Source organism: Gymnogyps californianus, chromosome 5, assembly GCF_018139145.2.
Source record: "Gymnogyps californianus isolate 813 chromosome 5, ASM1813914v2, whole genome shotgun sequence".
NCBI lineage: Eukaryota > Metazoa > Chordata > Aves > Accipitriformes > Cathartidae > Gymnogyps > Gymnogyps californianus.
Window position 1 is genome coordinate 44,266,288 of NC_059475.1, and position 21,372 is coordinate 44,287,659.

Consider the following 21,372-nt stretch of genomic DNA (forward strand, 5'->3'; position numbering starts at 1 on the left):
TCTGGATTTGAAATGGAAGGAAATTTCTGCCTGCAATCCCTGAAAAATCTAAGTTCCAGAGAGGGGCAGCAGATTTCCTGTTGGCTAAATCTGTGATTCTTCTTCCATATGAAGGTTTGTAGGAATGTTGTGCACTTAATGCACTTAACAGAGTGTTCCAAATACTATTCTAGGGGAGCAAGCAGAAGTGTCAATTCTTGTATGCAATCTCTCTTTTTCTTGCATACCAGTTCTGTATTAAGACATTTTAAAAGATCATTATGTTGGTTTTACACAAGAGATACAGAGTTGGTTTGAATATGTTACCTGCACGGTATAGTTTCTGATGCAAGAGGATTTGCTAGATGAAAACATAACAGACCCAGTAGTTGAGGTTTCAGTCTAGACAAATTGAGAGTAGCTGTAAGATTTCTATGTATAGCAATGAAGGTAGCGGCTTCTGAAATTATCCATTACTTACAGGCTTTGAATCAAAACTGCATTTCTTTCTGAGGTATATCCTGAGTTTCACCCAGCAAATTGTGAGCTTGATGCAGGAATACTGATGAAATTTTATTATCTGTATTATTTAGAAGGTCAGGTTAGGTAATCATGATGCTCCTCTCTGACCTTAAAATATGAATCCATAAATTGCTTTATGAAAGTTTTTATTCATTGAATTCTTTTGATGTAGTCAAGATTACCCTAACCATCAAGGATTGCATTATTTCAGGGTATACGATTAGGCCCTGATGTTTCCCTTTGCTTTTTGTGAGCTTCTGCTTCTGTCAGGAATTTGGGTAGCACATAAATATCATTCATGGGCATAATTGGAGTGTTAGCTTTTGATTCAGCAGCATTTTCTATCTGTTGGACAGATACAGACAGAGAATATAAGGACTCAATGAGAATAAGGACACTGATCAGCATTGTAAGCAGGGGTTTCAGCATACCTGTAACCCAGCCATTAACTGTTTTGCAGGTCATGGTGGAAGAGGATTTAAGGAAATTCTGAGAGAACAAATCGATGGCTGTAGTGAGCTTTTCTCAGGTGTGAGAGGCAGCATGAGGGTAGGCACAAAGATGTTAAAAAAGGAAAAAACCCCAAACTTCGGAAGTCAGTGATGGAGTCAGGAGTCACAAAAATAGAAGTTGTTATCGCTTTACTGATCTAGAGATGACAAAAAAGGAAAGGCTGTGAAGTCTTTGAAAGCAGAGGAGCATCTTATATTTGAATGAGCTTCTCTTTTTCTATTACTTCAAAGAATGGGATAACGTTCAAAGCAAGCAATTATGATCTTTGCAGTGGCGCTTTGAATGAATGTGAACAGAACAAGGTGATGTTTGTCTAGGCTAAAGAAACGGATGCTGCAGCAAGCAAGATATGAAATTAGATACCAGACTTTAGCTTTGTAGAGAGACTAGAAGATTACTTTAATTTTAGAATGTTGTGAATGATACCTGTGTTCTGAGTCTGTGTGAATGATGGGATGCTAGCCATTGTGATGAAGAAAGCAAGCAAGTAGTGGGGAGGCCATGAAGGTTGAAAAGGGAAAGGCTCATAAGGTTCTTATCTTTCAGCCTTGCTGAGCTAGCACTGGCAGCTTGACATCCCTAAGAAGAAGATCATCTGACATTTTTGGAACAGAGTGATGAATCACGCTCTGATTCATTACCATGGAGAGGGAACATGTACATGGTCTTTGACTAGAACATTACTAGAAATAGAGGAAGAAGAGAAGAAAGCAGAGGACAAACCCCTTGAAATACCCAGGAAGCTGAAGGAGTTAGATGGGAGTGGAACTAGGAGAGATGAATTGTAGAAGCTATGGGAGGACAGGATTTGAGGAAGAGAATGGTTTGGTTTTCAAGAAGTAGCCAACAGGTTGAGGAAATTGAGGGTGAGTCTAAGCTTTATGAATCAGTAGAAATTTTTGGGAAGAAATTTTTACACTGAGAGCTACATTCCCCGGAGGTGAAGAGAATTAAAGTTTAAAAAGAAGCCCATACCAAAAGTCCTTGCTGAATTTGTTTAATCCTCGAAATCTAGAAAACTAAATTCTTTGGAGCACTGCCATCTAGTGGCACCATCTACCATCATCTTCCGTTTTTAATTTTTAAAACTCGTTGCTTTATGTGAGCCTTGAAGGTCAAAGGTATCATTTACCTGACACTAATTTAGGTCTTTTTAAGCTGTTCACATTTCATTACTAACCAATTCCCTGCATTTAGCTAATTTCACAAATGCATATGATCTGTGTGGGGGTAAGCATGGTGTCTGTGTAGTGGATAGTAAAATTCAAATTACTTTGTCAACTGTTTAAATAGCAATAAATCTATCTTTACTTTTTTTGTACTAGTTCTGAGTTCTTCTGTGAAAGAATCTTGTTTGACTGTAACTAAGTCCAAAGAAGCCTACAGTGGTAGGATTTTATGGTAGATCAGATCAAGAAAGGAATTATTTTCTTGCTTTAAAGTCTTGTCTTCACTATGAAAAATACCTGCAGGCTTAAAAATATATATAACTTTTCATTCATGTCTGCAAAAAACGTCTTGCAGAGCAGGGTGTATCAATTTATCAAGATGTAAACTTCCCAAGGTCAGCTACAACTCTCTCCTGGGATTGACTGTATTAAGTTTATTTCATCAGGTAGCAAAGGTGCCTTGCTTTTGCTCTCCTGTTTAACCTTGGCATACTCTGCAGGCATCAATTATCTGAGAGTTAAAAAAGCTACTTTTCTAGCCATGAAGACAAGTATTAAGCTAAATATATTTTTATGAAGGTTATATATGGATAGTCAAACCTGTTCCTGGCAGATATCCTACAAAAATTTTAACGGGATTTGTAGCTTCATGTTATGTTTGTTAAGATTCCTTCATGCAGGAATGTCTGCATCTCCCTGAGACATTCTGATTTTACAGTTTTTTACCAGCAGATGGAAACAGAATATTATTAGATCAGTATTATTTTTACTTGGAGCTTTCCTCCATGTTGCTTCTCTCTTCCAGAAATGAGAAGTCTGAATGTTGTTTCACATTAAATCACAGTTGATTACTTAGTATAAGCTCCTTGAATTGAAAACTATTTATGACAGAAGTGCCCTAAAAGAGGGACAGCTCTTTTTATGTTGTTCACTTAAAACACTTTTAACTGCCAAATGCTAAGGAATATTTTGATTGTTTTATACCTTTTTGTATCTTGTATAACTTCACTTGACATTCCTTTTATGCAGACACCCACCTTGAAGAGTCAGGTGCCCACCAAAGCCTCTCTGTCACTCCCCCTCCTCAACTGGACAGGGGAGAGAAAATAAAACGAAAGGCTCGTGGGTCGAGATAAGGACAGGGAGGGATCACTCACTCATTACTGTCATGGGCAAAACAGATCGATTTGGGGGTGGGGGTGGGGAAATTACCAATCATATCAGAGAAGGGTAATAAGAAATAAAACCAAATCTTAAAAACACCTTCCCCCCACCCCTCCCTTCTTCCTGGGCTTAACTTTACTCCTAAGTTCTCTACTTCCTTCCCCGACAGTGGCAGAGGGGGATGGGGAACGGGGGTTGCGGTCAGTTCATCACATGTCTCTGCTGCTCCTTCCTCCTCAGGGGGAGGACTCCTCACACTCTTCCCCTGCTCCAGCGTGGGGTCCCTCCCACAGGAGACAGTCCTCCACAAACTTCTCCAACATGAGTCCTTCCTACGGGCTGCAGTTCTTCACCAACTGCTCCAGCATGGGTCCCTGCCACGGGGTGCAGTCCTTCAGGCACAGACTGCTCCAGCGTGGGTCCCCCGCGGGGTCACAAGTCCTGCCAGCAAACCTGCTCCAGCGTGGGCTCTTCGCTCCATGGGTCCACAGGTCCTGCCAGGAGCCCACTTTAGTGTGGGCTTCCCACAGGGTCACAGCCTCTCTTGGGCATCCACCTGCTCTGGCATGGGGTCCTCCACAGGCTGCAGGTGGCTATCTGCTCCACCGTGAACCTCCATGGGCTGCAGGGGGACAGCCTGCCTCACCATGGTCTTCACCACGGGCTGCAGGGGAATCTCTGCTCTAGTGCCTGGAGCACCTCCTCCCCCTCCTTCTTCACTGACCTTGGTGTCTGCAGAGTTGTTCCTCTCACATCTTCTCACTCCTCTTTTCGGCTGCAGTTGCACAGGTTTTTTTTTTCCACCTTCTTAAATATGTTATCCCAGAGGCGCTACCACCGTTGCCAATTGGCTCAGCCTTGGCCAGCAGCGGGTCCGTCTTGGAGCCGGCTGGCATTGGCTCTGTCAGACATAGGGGAAGCTTCTAGCAGCTTCTCACAGAAGCCACCCCTGTAGCCTCCCCCCACTACCAAAACCTTGCCACTCAAACCCAATATACCACCAAATACTTAGATGTAAAGAAAAACTAGGAAGGCCAAACACTTGTCAAAAGTTAGGTTTTCAGTTTTTGTTTTTCTTCTCTTTAAGAAATAGGTCTTTTGTCAAAGCTTCCACTTGAAGAAGGAACATTCCAGAAAGAGTTCAAGAACTACTCCCGGATCTATAATCTTTCTCTCTGTGTAAGAACTAAAACTTCTGAGCTAGTGCTACATTTTAAGGATTCCTTTCTAACGTCCAAATGTACTTCAGAAGGCATTTTGTTTGCTAAATCAAATGGCTGGTTCTCAGTTATGTTGAGACCTTCCTGTTTACACAGTATTCTGATAATTTAAATAGGTCTTAAAATGGAAATACATTGCAATTAGCATAAATGAGAATCAAGTCCACTATAGCAGATACATGTCTGCCAGTGAAATTGCAAGTAACAGAAGTTACACGCTTTAGTTCCATGAATGCACGAAGAAACTTCATTATTAATTTAGTGTTTGCAGAAAAACTACCCCAAACCTGACTAAGACCAGTAGATGTCAGTGTTGGCATATGCCAATGTGTTGAGAAAAGTCAAGTGTTCCATGTAATGTGCATTTTAATTTACATATATATATGGATACCTGAATATAAGAAATTGAGTGTTTTTCCATGTTGTTTTGTATATATATTACATATTTCACCATTTATTGCATTCTGCGCTTGTAATTGCTAGTACAGTAAGAACTATGTGAGAACTTAAGTAATTATTGTACTATAAAACAAGCTACAAGAAGAATAGCAAAAGATATAAATGCAACTTCTACTCTCTGTTAAATAAAAATATTGATTATAATTTTATATATAAATCCTGTAAAATATCTGTTTAAGTGATAAATGTTCACATTTGTTGCTACTAATCTCTAAAATAGTTTTACCAGCTTGGTAGTAGTAATAGAACCTTCAAATCTGAATTTCCCTTTAGAGGTGCCAGGAACATAAGAAATAGAGGTAGAACAGTTATTACAGGATTTTTAATATATATATATATGCACATGCATATATAAGCATACTCATGAGTTACTGTGTTGTGTAAAAGTGTTCACTGTTTTTGGAAATTGAAACTGTAGGTAGATAGGAAATTGGGATGTATAATTACTTCAAACTAAAACTTTCTAAAGTGAAATATTCCTTTTGTGAGGTGTTTGCCGTAGGTAGATGTATTTAAAAAAAGGGCAAACAAAAAATAATCAGAATCCAATCCCCAAGTAATCACATAAGGTGCTGTTCAAAACCAGCCAGACATTCCTGGTGAAATCAGTTCTCTTTGGCATTTAAGTATATGTGACTGTAAGCACAGCACTCGAGTGGTGTATTTGCCATGCATGAAGTCATGCGTGTAATGCCTTTCATACTAATTTAGAGCTTAGTGTTATATTTTTCTCGTGACTTCTATAATATACCCCATGGACCTGATCATGAAAGTCGTCTTAAAATTATTTGGTGTGTGATGACAAAAATTACAAGCTTGGCACCAGGTTTCCACTGTATATTAGGTCATTTCAATCTTTAGTTTAGCAAAAAAAAAATTTTATTCATCATTTATTTCTAATCTGATTTAAATTTTACCTCATTTTCTTTGTCTTTAACAACCGAGCTATTTCTGTGCTGTTAATACCTGACATAGTCAGAGTAATTTATTCATCTTTTATGTTGCTGCAGAATTTGTTATGAAGGAGTTCCTATTTCAGAGCAATTCCAGAATAATCGGACAGATGGGATTCACTTTCTTCCCCCTTATACATCAAAAAGTGTAACTGAATGCCAAAAAGTAGCTGAATATTGTCTTAAAAAGCCACAACTGCAATTGTTAGGAGAGAAAGTAAGAAATATTTTTAATAAACATGTGCTGTACGTGCACAATCCTACAAATGAAGACATAAAATCCGGGGGGGGGAAGCGTTGTGGGTTTTTTTAATTGTGTCATGCAACAAAAGAACAGAACACCTTGGAAATAAAGTTCTGCTGATTTTCAACATTTGACAATATGCAATATAAAAATGTATATGGAGTTTTTTATCAATGGGGAGTGTTTTTCTGAAACCTCATGTCTCAGTTCTTAATTCCTTCTTTGAAGTAATAAAATATGCTAATGTGCTAATTACAAACAAAAACACTAAAAGAGCAAACCAGGTAGTTCATTCAGGCTGTGGAGCCCTATACCTCTCAGGATTTCATTGTATTTGGTGGGGTTGTTTTTGACAAAATCATGTTTAGCAGAAAACAGCGTTTTATCACCTGTTCAGATTCAGTACAGACATTTATAAACTGGGTTTATGTTAGTTGATAACTGAATTGTATTGGTTTTGAAGGTTTTCATTTATCCAGAAGCTTTAAAAATGTTTTGGGCTCCAGCTCCACCAAAATTCTCTGCTCCAATTTCTTCATTAAAGGAAATTTTATTTCCTACATATGAGGTAAGTATTTTAAATGTATTGTTCCCATCTTTTGCAGAAATATACGTCTTTTTCTAACATTATATTTGTTAGCCGTAATAGTTGTATTTTATGCTGCTATCTTATTAACACTTCTGTATATTGTAAGCACGGTATATAAGTCATTGTACAATTTGTAATAATACGTATTGAATAGTATTTTTAAATTTAATTTTCTACAATAATGAAGTTTCTGGTAGTAATTATTCTTAATTACCACTTGCTATTATATTATCTTGCTTAATGTCTTTACATTTATGTTGAAAGCTACTTTTGCATAGTTTTTCTTCTGCTATGCTATGCTGGCAGTGATTTCTCTTAAAAAGTAATAAAATATTTCTTACATTTAACAAAGTCCCTTTTAGAAAATGCCAATGTTTTTGAGTTTTGAAATATTTTGAATGTAAAATCTCCACTGTCATTACATTATTGCGAGAGATGAGCCATTCATGTAAAAGGGCATGGCTATTGTATGCCCATATTTGTAGCACTCTGCACCTTCATATGGCAAAGATTACAGACAAACTAACATTTCATGACCAGTTCACGCTCCTGTGCAAGAGAGAAAGCACACTCATGCATGGATTAATTGATAGCAGGAATAAACCTGACATAGTTCCCCATCTCTAGCCTTACTATGACCAAATTGAGAGATGTGTTTTTCTTACTATATGGACTGCTGAGACCTGACATAAATTACCCAAGCTAAAGATAAAAACTTTAGAGAATCAGGTAGCAATAATCAGTTTCCTCAGGTCTCTGCCCCTTTTGCACCATGTAATTCTTGATCACATTAAAGAATGCGCTCCATCAGAAGCCAAGGATAAATGGCTTCTATGATGTTGGTCTTGGTCATCATTAATCTTTAACTCAAATACATTATAGGCTTTATTTATTTATCTGTTACTATGTTTTCTATAGCTGACTAAAATAATAGTATTGCACATATTCAAATGCACAAATACATTAAAATTTCAGAGCAATGTTATTGAGGATGTTGTATTTGAAGGCTTTTTCACTGATCATGAAGAAGAGTTAGAAGCTGAGCAAGATGATCATGATTTCTACGATTATGGGCTGGTGTGTATTACGGTACAATTTTTTTAATGTAACACTAAAATTAAGATTGGCAAAACAATTCATAGTTTGAAGATCTAGTCAAGAAAATATTTCTATATAGTTGACTTCTAGAAACAATTTTATGTTAGATATTTGTTCATTTTTTAATAGTTAGAAAATGCTAAATCTTACTTTTTGAAACTTGAGGCTGTGCTTGGAAAAAGTCATTGCATATTTTAAAGACGCTTCTTATTTTGCATTATTATAGCACTAGGTGATGATTTAGGGGAGGGCCTGTGATATAACGTTTTGAGTAATATGACATATCTCAATGGAGTGGCTTACTGGATGTACCACTATGCCCAGACACCTAAAAAAATGCAAGAAGCAAGGAGCAGAATAGGGGAAAAGAGATGTTTCCAAGTATGTGAGTTTTTTTTATCCAGAACTTCTCTGAATGTGATATTAAAGGATAGGCAAACGATTCTATGCAGGTAATTTGCAAGTGAAAGATGGCTTGAAAAAGTGTGGCTCTAAGCTGCAATGTGGGTCTTTCCACCCAGAAAGTTACAGTTACAGAATCCTGACTATCTCAAACACCGTTGATCTAGTTCATGAAGGCAATGTAGGAAATGAGAGCTGCAGGCTCCACAGAGAACCTGAAGTGCCTAATGATGGTGTTCAGTCATATGTGTTTACATATGGTTAACTATTTCAAGTGAATAGATCCGAGAGGTGGAAGTGGGTAAAAGCTTACCCAAATCCCATGGGAAGTAAGCTGAAAATATTTCTTTACCAGAGAATCTGAGGTACAACTGAGTGTTCCGGTAGCTAAAACACAACTGAAACCTTGGAACTGGCCAGTAATGTTGCTGAGACCTCAGCTGGAACTGAGGAAAACTAATGCATGAGTGGATGTATTTGCAGTCAGAAATGGGCAAACTGAGGCTAGCATATTACTGCTGCAGCTGAGCTCCCAGGTATAATTTAGTGTTTGGAGGCACTGTTTTATATGAAAATTTAGGACTCCATCTGCAAGTTTGGACTATTAGAGCAGTTCAGATCTGTTGGATAATGTGCTTCCTGTTTGAAGATGAAACATGCTGGGCAAGACACGCTTGCTTTTGTCCTTGAAAGAAGCTTTTTTAATAGTGACTATGGCTATCTGAGAATATGTCATTCAAGAGTATGTGACTTGTTCCACTTCCATGTCATCTACAAAAAGATAAATTCGATTATGGTAAAGGAACACTTGCTGGTTTGAACATTTCTTGCAGGAGCTGACTAGAAATAATGGAGAATCTTATTTAGTATGTCAAAAAGGAAGAATTCTGCGATCAGCTTTGCACGTCTCCTACTTCCTCTGGCAGCAGCGACTTAAAATAGTTATTTTGTGTTTGGCTAAAAACTATTTGGAATTTTGTATCATGTTTGACTTCAGGCACAAGGAGGTTATGACTGTATATGTAACTATAAACTGATTTGGAGTTGTCCAGCAGAGATGAAAAGTGCTGGTAGTCCTTTGCCTACAGGTTGACGGAGCCATTAGATATAATAATTGGAAGTAATAAAGTCTGCAGTTACTAAAATATTATATTTTATTCCATGTTTACTTGTGGACCTATTGGGAATGTCTCTTTTACTGAAAAAGACAACTGTTACTATGGTAAAAGTAGGTTTATTAACAACAACAATTAAAAACAGATGAAGCACATACAGATTCTCAGAAAGAAGTAATATTCTCATTGGAAATTATCGTTGTGGTGATGTTGTGGCCATTTTTTTGGCTGGGATTCCCAAGATAGGAATGTGTGACTAATGTCATTTAATGTGGAGTGAATATGACATTTTTAAGAAGTGTCTGGCTTAAAACATGTTCATTGGAAAGACATCTCCATACACGCAGTAAATTCACTAGACGATCAACAGTATGGCATATTCACAGTGTGTTCTGAGATTGGAGCATCTACAGCACATATATAGAGTATTTCCACTGATTGTGCTTGCTTTTTAGCATTAATTTATATGAGTACGTTGAATGTATCTCAGATTTTTTGACATCTGGCAGTGGAATGGGCTTAAGACATCCAGGAATCCAGACAAATGCAGTCCTTACTTCACTCTGGCAAAGGTGGGGTTTATTTTTTTGGTGAAAATACAGATTTCTTTGGATGTCGGCTCTATTTTTGGCAGTCTCTGCTTTTAAAAACAGAATATATCTGAAAGCTCTATTCATACTAGGCTCAGACTAATTCAGACTTATTTTGCTTTTTGTTTTATCTATAGACAAAAAGTTTACTGAGAAGATGCCAATCCTTGCCTGATTTTTCTGACAGTGAGAGCTCAGAGGTATTATTTTATATTTACTTGTATTTGTTCCTGAACTGTGATTTTGTAGAAGAAATTCTTCCACTGAACTGAATTGAACTTAATATTTTCCTATTAGATGCAAAAGTGAGTGTCTCAAAGGTCTTTTTCAAGTGGATTGGTTATATTAAATGGGAGAACATAGCTCTGCAATGAGAACCCCTGTTAACTTTACAGGCATTTGGATAGAGATAAGTGTAAGTAGTCTGTACTCTAGCTAACCTGCAATGAGCGGAACAATATATCCGAGTAAAGATTTGCGGTGTCATGTCCTTGGATTTCAGACATATCAGGGCATAAGTGTTGTCAAGCTTCCAGTCTGTGAAGTGCTATGTACTGTTATGGCTATTGAAGTTACATTAGCTGTTTCACAAAATACATAAAGCAGCAATAAACCGTGCAAATTTTACACTTGTGCAAAGATGACCTAGATAGCATTATACAAGTAATATTTTATTAACAAGTTTGATTTTGAGTAAGAATTTGAGGAGCATGTATTTATTTAAAACTTCTATATAGTCCATAAAAACCTGCTTAAAAAGTTGTGACCATGTTATTTTAAAGATGGACATGAAGCATGGCAGCAGTTTGTATGCAATGATAAATAAAATAATTTAAACACCAGATTTGCAATTTGAACTAAGCATTGATGCTTGGTTTTTAAAATAGTAGTTTCACGTTCAAATAGAAGTAGTCTTGCTGAATTCAGCTAGCAATCCTTTAGCAAAACTATGCATAGTTCATTAAAAGAATTTATCAAGTAACAATTCAATATTTATGCAATTTGCAGTCAAACTATTTGATTTGGTGATAAATGACAGCTAACGATAGATACATGTAGTGATAAATGATAGTTTTACATTGAGTTTCAGCTTTTTAATACATCAGTATGAAGCTTAGATTTTTTAAAAAATGTAGTTTCCCTAAAGAAAAGCGGCACACTTGTGATGTTTTTTTATCTTTTCAAAACTTCACAGGATATAATGCATTACCACAAATAAAGAATGAGAGGTATTTAGTTACTTAAATGGAGTGCTTTAAGTTATTATTAAAAGAAACTAAAGGCTGATGCAGTGCCTTTCTAATAAATATCTGAATTAAATAATTCTTAGCAGATGTCTGTAACCAAGCATTGAAAAAGTGCTTCTTTGAGTCTAACTAACAATTATTCAAAATTATTCAATGCTTCATTTATTTTTTCATTTATTTTATTTATTACTAACAAGTGTTTCCCTCTGTAAATTTCAGGCAGTGGACATGAAATTGCATTTTAATTTCTTTGACAAAGATGTGTTATGCCTAGTATTATAGTGCAAGTTAGTGAACTGGAATTAACAAAAAGACTGAGAAGCAATACATTTGTGGTTGCAAATAGTATTTGCTTAATAATTAATAACAATAAAACACCAGAGGATAACAGATATTCTTTTGGTTTTGATTTCGTCAGGCGATTCAGGGATGGGGGCACAAAGTATGAGGGTGCATAATTCCATTCAGATATTAACTGTGTTTCCATATAATACAGTTGTACTTCCAAACATTATATAGAGTCCTCCTGTCTTTTCTTCTGAGTTCATGAATATATCTCAGTTCATATTTTTGTAAATGTCACCACCAGTGGCATACATTTTTTATTTTAAAATTTAACTTTCCTACAAGGACTGGGGGTATTTAATTCAAATTTCTTGTGATACTTTTTAGAGAAGATTGATTTTAGCCCTTTATGAGCTTCAAATAACTTTGAATTAATGTTTCAGATCTCTTTGCTTTGACACATATCCTAAGGTATGCAGATCTTTTTTCCCATTAAATAATATTATTTTTTTTCAACAGTGTAGTCCCCATGTCGCTCTTTTTTTTTCTTTACAATTTTATATAAAATAAAATCCAGTCCATTAAAGCTAAGGAAATGTGATATATAAATCTTATGTCAAATGAACATCTAAATAAATTAACTTTCCTTCTTTTAACAGAGAAGTTTGATTAAAAGATCAGTCTCAGCTCTGGAGATGACTGCTTTCAAAGATGAAACTATGTTAAACATGTCAGCTAATTTCAAAACCAGCATGAAAGAGTTGAAAGTTATGAAGCAACGGATAGCTGAGCTAGAGGTTGAGACAGAGATCGGGAAAAGCTCCCCTACCAAGCATCTATTGAATCAAATCTGTGATGATCCTCAGTCAATGCAGACAGACATATCAGTAGAAAAAACTACTTTGACTGGACAAGAGGATAGTGAGAATGACATTGTTCTTGTGGAGCAATCTCAAAAGGCTGGGATTAAATACACTGTTTTCCCAAGAAGAAAGAAAACAAAGAAATCAAAGAAGATAATAAACCCTAGAAAATTAGAAGCTGTGATCAAGAAATTAAGTCAACCCCCAAAGATTCTTAAAAGGTTTTCTTTAATTAATGTGTATTGCTTTTTTAAAGAATGTATTTTCATTTGTAGCAATATTATCTAATTACAGGTTTTATCTTTTTAAATATTAGATATTGCTCTGAAATTAAGTAATAATAGTTTAGTTATTTAGGAATAATATATATTTTTTAATGCAAAGAAACAATATATACTGCTTAGGTATCTTTAGGACATTTAGCATATACTGCACTTTAAATGGAAATGGTGTTGCTTCATGCAACAACAGAAAAAGTTTTATCTAAGTATAAATACATTATTAAAATGGTCAAACTTTCTTCTGAAAGACAAGGGGGAAATTCTAAGTTCTTAGGAAACTAGGCTGAATGCTAGGCTGAACTAATCTCCTTTGTACCATGAACTTCGTAGGTTACATCAAACGAGTAGTTTGCTTTTTACCTTTTGTTTGCATGTATCACTCTAAATATTTTTCTAGTGAATGTTTATTATTTACATACTTTAGATATGCAGTGCCTTAGAAAATATTCAAGTATTTAAAAAAAAATAAATTAATGTTCTTGCTAGTTTTTTGATATTTCTTAAATACTTATGCTTGAAATGTGACCTGCAAAAAAACCCCAAATGTTGTCTATTTTTGTGTACAGTCATATGTGTCCACACTGTACTTACGCTGATGCTCAGGCCTGGTTCTTCAGGCCAGTTGTCCATTCAGCTTCTCCTTTTTTCTGCTTTTAGGCACCTCTCAGTAGTTTATTCTTAAGAAAATCAAAGATACTTAAATGGTGTGATACACTGGTATAGTGAGCTGTGACTAAGGGAGAAGGTGACCTTTTTCCAAAGTCTTGTTTTAGACAGAGGTACTGTATGTTCTTTGCTGTCTAAGGCTTTCATGAGTTTTGCTAAAACAAGGGTATTTAATCTTTGTACTATTTTGCATGTCATTCACACATGGGCCTGCTACATTTTTTATTTAATTTCCCTTTTTTTCCCTAGTAGGATTCTTATGTGTAAAATACTATAAATATTAGGTACATAGTATTATAAATATATATATGTATAAAATATTTTCTCTGTATTCCTTGCTGGTATTCCCTTCTGTGTTAGCAAGGCTAGTATTGTTGTGATAAAGATTAAGTGTTTCTGTTAAAGGCTTCTGTTTCTTTCAGTTTGACGTCTGAAAGCAGATGTTGATATTGAACATTTGTGAAGGTTCTCATCTTGGAAGCTATGAAATTTCCCAGATTATAATTTTGGAAATGTTCTTGTAAATTCAAGTGCTTTTTTTCACCTCTGGGTGATGCTTCTTCTGCTTATATTCTCGTGGCCTATTCCTAATAGCATTGGGATCTGTCATTGATATATTAATCCATCTATGATTTATCATCATTTAGCCAGGCTGGTAATTGTCCACTCTGAAATATTGTCCTTTCTTAGGTTTAGCATTGTCCTTGTAAACCTAAGTTAGAAACTTTTGGAGACAATAAGCATGCAACTGCGAATAAGTGCTGAATGTTCTGGGGACACGAATCATTCAGAACAATTCTGCTTACCTGCGGCTTCAATAATGGTTTTTGATAAACAGCTGATAAGTTAAAAAAATATCATTAACAAGAGAGCTAACAACAGGTTTTTGAATAGTTGTTGATTGGCAGATTGCACTTTGATATCGTTAATATATCTGGGAACCTTTTAGTTAATTTTAATATATTTTTCCATAGGTCGATGTCTCTGGGAAGGCTTCCTATTCATGATAAATTCAGTATCAAGGTGTCTTCAGCAATCAAACAATATCAGAGCCCCAGCGTCCCTTGTTTGTTAGATTTTGAAAAGTTTGCAAAAGTGAGGGGTGGAATTCCAAAAGAAACTTCTGCTCACATGTGGGTCAGTGGAATATGGAACTGCTGGTTTGATGAAACTTTCCCTCCTAGTGGGACTGCTTCTGAGGAGAAGGATACTGAATTACTAAAAGGAACTGAGACGATGGACTCTCAAGAAGCAAATCTACAAATAGAACTAGTTGACACAGTACAGCCTGTTCTTCTTGAAGGTGCAACAGTTAGTATTGAAGATTTAGAAAAAGAAGTAAGAAGACTGACTGAGCTAATAGAAAATGAAGAGCATCCTTCAGCTTTTCACTACTGCAGGCGTGGAGCAATACAAAGAAAGTTAGGCAAGTTAAAGTCAGCTATGGATGACTTGGAAAAAGTAAGTTTAATGCCAAGTTTTACTTCTATCAAGTGCCTTTTTTTTTTTTTTAAACTGAGTGTCTAAGTTATTCAACAGGTGAAGAACTAGAAGCAGGAGAGCTGATAACTAGCTCAACGCTGCCACCTTTTACCTTTGTATGACAGCACGATCCAAGTTTAGTCCCGCAAGAATGAAGATGCAGGCTCTTAATAAACTGTGTTTATTTACCCTAGTGTTTTCCAAGCACCATAATGTTTCTTTGGAGACCCTTGCTCAGGATACAACACTCCTAAATGGAGCTGGAGATAGGATAGACAAAAAGGACAGAAATCTTTTGCTTCAAGTTTTGCTGCTAGCAAAGCTGACAAATACATTTTTAATTTCTGCAAAAGCGTAGTAAGCAAATAAATTGAAAAATCATGTATTTCCTGTTTATAATTAAACTATCATTTGACACTAAGATTTTATACAATAATACTAGTGTTTTTCTATGTGTTTATTTTTTCAACACCTTTAAGTTCCCTTTATAGTGCTACAAACCTTCCATTACTTCAGCCCCAAACCCTGCACAACTAGAAAGAAATGACCAAAACATCGCTGAAAAAACAGAAATGAAAATAATATTTTTAAAGTCTATAATTTAAACACGGAAGCTGTAAAAGCTTTCAAAGGCATTCTTTAAGCAATGGTATAGCTCTGTATGTTTGTGAAACCTGGGTAAAGAAGTCATGTGTTGTACTTTCGGTATGGTATTTTCATTGTCATTTAACATCTATATTACACACAGCTAGTCATAACCAGGTTGGGACCCCGAAGTACTTCATCCTATATATAACGTCATACTGCAAAAGATGTCCTTCTTTCCTTAACCAACATCTTGGCTCTTAACACAGCATTTGGTGTTTGAAGCAGCAATCCTCAGCAGCTGCTTTGGGGTTCATGATCCTTGTACTGGAGTGCTTGATAATGCAAGATTGAACCAAATCTTTTGTGTTGATATTGCTTTGTGGGAGTACAACACCATCAATCTGCCAGTGTCCCTGAAAACAATCTTAACAACAGGTATCTTTAAATAATGTAAATAGCATTTCTTTTGCTAAAATGCAAAACTCAGTCGGTCGGAATATTTGGAAATGTGCAGAGGAACAAAACAATGAAGTACAGGACAGCTTGGCTTCATGTTGGTTTCTGCATTCCTTTCAGCTAACAGTCTCAAGCCACAATAAATTTTAAGGAGGCTCACAGTGTGTCCTGCAGTGAGATCCACCCTTCAAATTTTACTCTATTTCTAGAGTTTGCCTTTCCCAAAATGCATATTGTCTTAGGGTGAAATTTCCTTTTATAACACCATTTCTGTTAATGCTTCTCTTAGGGATAAACCTATTTTTTTTTTAATTTTTAATGGGACATAGGTACCTATTTTATGCACCTGCAATCTGTACATATTACCTTCCAAGGTTCATAAATTATCTGACCAGAAAATTGACTATATTCACAGAAACTCAATGATTATCTTGTGTCTTTTTTTATTCACCCCAAACTTTAGAAACAGACTGTCAAGGATCTGAAAGGCTAAAAATTCCACACCCTGGCAAAGTAGCCCATTGACCAATGGGCCAATATCAACTGTCAAAATTGCTTGTCATTGCTATTGCATATTTTGGTGAAAACATTATTGACTTTTCTCTTTAAGATATATGAACACAATTCCTATGTAGTTTATGGATCCTAGAAATAGTTTATAGACCAAAATTTGAGAATTACTGTTGTAGCAGAACAGTCTCAGATTTGTATCAGTCTCTATATTTATTTCCATATGGCTGTTAAGTGTGTGTTATATGCATAGTGAACATATGTGAAATATCTTATTTGATTGATAATTTCTGTCAAGTGATTTTTGTTAGAGAATCTTAAGTACTTTCTCTAGGAATCATAACAGCATGGTTTGAAAAGCTGATTCCTTTTCCACAGGGACAGGTTAATTATTTCTTACTTTCAAATAGAAGAATTCTGACTATATCTAGAAATAGTTCAGGGAACTATTTTAAGGAAATCATCAAACATGGTAATATCCTAGCTGATTAATATTTCGTGTTCAATATTCTGGTAGCTTGGACTCTGAATCTGCATATGTGTAAGTACATGATGCTTTTAAATAAAAAAGTGACATTAGTAAAATTTTTCAGATTTTTAGGTTAAAAGTTTGTCACTGTAGGAATTTAAAAAAAAGAATAGTCATTTCAGTGCAGAACTTTTCTCATTTCCTATGTACTATTGTTAGCACATTTGAGAAGTTCCTTCTGCAATATAAATAAGTTATTTACTCATTTTGTTTATAGGCTATAAGCTTAGAACCACTACTGCTTAATGCTTACTGGCATAGACATTTGATTTACCTCTTTCAAGACAGAATTTCTGCTGCTTTGGATGACCTGAATTTTATAACTAAATGGAGCAAAAATAAAGCAGGTGAGTATCTATTGAAGTGTAACTTAACAGTTAATTTTTCATAGTGTTTTTTCTGTAGTTGCCTTTGGCCCTAGTTCTGCAAACGTTTTTGTATGTATTTAACCTTACATCAGTTGTTTTATTCATACTATAAAAAGATTATAAAGCAGATGTGAATCTTCAAGGGCTTGGGATAGAAGTTGGGTTTCTAAGGCAAAAATAAATACTTAATTTTAGTGTGTTTTCAAAATGCGAAGAAAAAAAAAAAAAAGGAGGACTGATGGAAATTGTATCCATTAATTTAATGGGGAAAGCTGATAATAATCCTGTAATGGAGACAGTGTGCTATTGTGCTTCAGTCAGCCCTGTTCTGCCATACCCTTTAAACTGGGAAGGAGGAGCTTAAAAGGGAAAGATACCACCTGGTTAACAGACCAGGCCCTGCAGGTCACGGAAAGTGATTCTGCTCTGGTAGGTTGTGATGCTGCACCTCCAATATTTTGTCTAGTTTTGGAAACCCTGGTATGAGACAGACAAGCTGGAGAGGGTCCATTGGAAAGCCATTAAGATGGTCAGAGGTCTGGAGCCTAAGTTGTATACGGAAAGGCTGAGGGAGATGAGTTGCTTAGCCTGGAGAAGGTAAGGCTAAGAGGGAAATCTCAGCTACATAATGGGTGGTAACAGAGAAGACAGTCATACTCTTCCGAGAGCTGCACAGCGAAACAGGAGGCAATGGTCACAGGTTGCAACAAAGGAAATTTTAATTAGACATGGACTTGGAAGACACTCCACCCCGCCCCCTGCTTCTTCCTCTACCCGTATTTTTTTTGTTGCTGAGCATGACATTATATGGTATGGAATATCCCTTTGGCCTACTTAAGTCAGCTGTCCCAGCTGTATCCCCTCCCAGCTTCTTGCCCACTCCCAGCCTACTCGCTGGGGAGGGGGCAGAGTGGGGTGTGTGTGTGAAAAAAGCCTTGATACTGTGCAAGCATTGTTCAGCAAGAGCTAAAACATTGTTGTGTAATCAACACTATTTTAGTCACAAATCAGAAACACAGCACCATAGGGGTGGTTACAAAGAAAGTTAACTCTATCCTGACCAGACCCAATACAGCGGGATAAATATTGTGTGGGCCCATTTAAACTAAATCTCTGTATATTTGTTTGTGATCAACAGATCTACACTAAATGGCTTGATGGGTCATTTCTACAGAGCTCTGCAGAGAGAGTACTTGTGAATCCAGCAAGAGCTATCAGTTTACAGTTGCATGGGCTCCATGATTGAGCACACAGCTATAGCTCTAAATTTTTGAGTTCTGTTGCTCAGATTAAAACAGAACTTCCCAACATTTTGTATAATCTACAGTTCTATTTCTATTGCTTGTGTTAATTATCCTGTAAGGAGGAGATGACTTATTGTTTTGGGCTACTAAATAGTGCCTTTTATATTTTGGGTGGTTGTTTCAGATACATACCTGTCAATGGCTGAAATTTACAGGAAACAAGGTGATAATACATTGGCAATCATCAACTATAGCTCTGCAATACAATGCAGCCCTACAGATGATGACATTTATTTTAGGAGAGCTGAGTTGTATTTTGAGGGCAATCAATTGTTATTGGCCATGGATGATTACGCTAAAGTAAGTTCACTTTTTTGTATTGTTACAATAATGTAGTAACTTTGTGTAACCTTAGTAAAAGTAAACTATATTTGGATGTATCTGGTAAGTAGCTTGGAGAACAGATATCCTTTCAAATAAATGATGTTTAAAAAAAATCAGTGCTATGGAAATAAATAAGTAATTTCTGTTACTCCTGCTGGCTAATTCAATAAATTATTGAATGGCTACAAATTATCAGCCACTAATAAGCTTGCATCACTACTTTTCTGTTTCACGTTATGGTTAATGGAAATGACAATAGACATTAAAGGACAAAGGAACAAAAAAGAAAATCTGAGAATAAAAGAATATATTATTTTTATGCTTGGTTAAGACTTTGAATCATTAGAAATAATAAGAATGAGGAATAACATCATGTACTGCTTTATTTTTTTCATTGTAGTGTTTTCAGTATAACCCAAAAAGAACAGATGCACTTATGAAACACGGCATACATTTCTTTGACTGTTCAGTTTTGACTACAGCTATTCAGGATTTTACAGCTGTGATCAAGGAAGACCCCAGCAATGCTCAGGCGAGGTAGAATATACAGTTTGACAAAAGTATTTGAATTTTAAGTGGATTATTAAAATAATATTAATATGTAAAAGACTGAATATGCATTAAACAATAATAAAGCAATTGCATTTCCAAAGAGGTGTCTAATAGAAATAGAATAAGACTTCTAGGCCATGATATTCATTGGGGAATCTTTGTATTGCTTTAATGACTTTGGATTAGTCCCTAGACCTTGATTTAGATAAGCACAGAACCATGTGCTCAGATCCCACTGTAGTAATGCAAATATAGAGTCGGCTGGACTTAAGCACGTGCATATGTGCTTTGCTCTAAAGAGCTGGATTTAAATACATGCTCAAAGTGAAGAATGTCCTTAAGGATTACATAGTTCTATGCCTAATTTCCACTGGTTGCTTTGGCACTTCTAGTTTTAGCATTGTGCTGAATTAATGTTTTCTGTGAAAAATTTGAATTATGAATGAGAAGCATCTTTATTTTTTAATTATAATGATGATTTTGAGGTTTGACTTACAAAGATTGAAAAAAAAGTATATGATTTCCCTACTAGAAAATGTGACTCCTTTTAGTATCATTCCTGCAAGGATTAACATTCTTTTTATACTCTATTCTGAATTAATGAAAATAGATGTAAAATAAAAATAAAAGCAGATATTCAATACCAGATTATGATACCTGAATTTTGGTGTCAACTTGCTGTATCCATGGGATGTAGGTGTCTGAGCAGCCATTATCACCAAGGACTCCAATCAGTACAGTTAGTAGACTCTAGGTAGACTGAATATAGACTCTTCTATAAAGCCTGGAGAGCTGTTCAGCTAAACAGCCAGTAAGTGTATATTTATGGATGAACTGAGTTGCTCCCATCTCCTTGGATTATATTGACTAGATCTTCATCAACTGTAATGGAAAGTCAGACACCCAACATATGTTGTAGACATCTACAAACAGACACCTAAGTTCAGATGTCTTATTCTGGAACTGATTCCCATCCAAACTGAATAGAAATGCCTAGGGAAGGATTCCCCTATGTGTATCTTCTTACCTGTCAGTCCATCTCCTTCATCACAGGGAACCACAGAATCATGCAAAGCTTTCTTATGACATTAGGTTCCTGTGCTATTAAAGTAATTTACAGATGCTCCTTAACACTCTGGCTTTGAAATAAAATCTTGAAGCAACATAAAGCTGCATTTGGCTTCCTGAAATTCACTAGTTCATTGAGGCTCACATGATGTGTGGGCTCTGTGAATAGTCCTAGTGAGTATGATTAGTATCAGTGCCTTGTGTTTGTGTTAAGCACGTGATTTAAATTCTTGAGGAACTGACTTTACTGTATTAGATTGAAAAAGGAATAGTATATATTTTGCATGATAACTCTGTATAGAAGTAGGATGCAGCATAAGACCTGCTTAATAAGTGAAAGCTATCTTCAGTAATACAAAAATATAAGTTTTATATATTATGTTTTGCATTGATAAAATAATTTTACAGACATTGCTGTCTATTCACACTTTTTCACCTGTGCTTGTGATTTATCTTGTTTCAATATATTGCTAACTTCCTGAATTTGAGGGAGGAATAGTGTAAAATAGTAGGATCTGGTTTTGTAAACTTGTCTGTTTGAAAGAAATATTGAAGAATAGAATGGATGTTTTCAGAAAGCTTTAATAGTAATAAGGGCAGTTTTATATTTTTTCTTTTAAATCAGATTTAACAAAATCTGGTATTTCCCATATAGAAACTGCTGCACCAATAGACTATGGAGCTTGGAAAGAGTTCCATTCAACTCTGTGATGCCCAAAGCTGATATAGGGTTCTATTATATTGAACTTGATTTATGCAAGTGCAGTGATCTGCCTATATAGTATAGATTACCAGACTTTGTTTCTTCAGACTTGCTTTGTTAAATTCAGAA

At 35.8% G+C, this 21,372-nt stretch overlaps 1 protein-coding gene across 1 annotated transcript in view; it reads left to right on the top strand.

The window, feature by feature from the left end:
• The window catches only part of TTC6 (tetratricopeptide repeat domain 6), a 64,653-nt gene that overhangs the window by 19,586 nt on the left and 23,695 nt on the right, over window positions 1-21,372 (top strand). Inside the window, exons 7-14 of the mRNA XM_050897096.1 lie at window positions 4,435-4,526; window positions 6,687-6,791; window positions 7,788-7,901; window positions 12,209-12,633; window positions 14,334-14,820; window positions 17,142-17,271; window positions 18,721-18,896; window positions 19,321-19,457. Coding sequence (XP_050753053.1) covers window positions 4,435-4,526; window positions 6,687-6,791; window positions 7,788-7,901; window positions 12,209-12,633; window positions 14,334-14,820; window positions 17,142-17,271; window positions 18,721-18,896; window positions 19,321-19,457 — 1,666 coding nt within the window. The remainder of the gene's footprint in view (window positions 1-4,434; window positions 4,527-6,686; window positions 6,792-7,787; window positions 7,902-12,208; window positions 12,634-14,333; window positions 14,821-17,141; window positions 17,272-18,720; window positions 18,897-19,320; window positions 19,458-21,372) is intronic.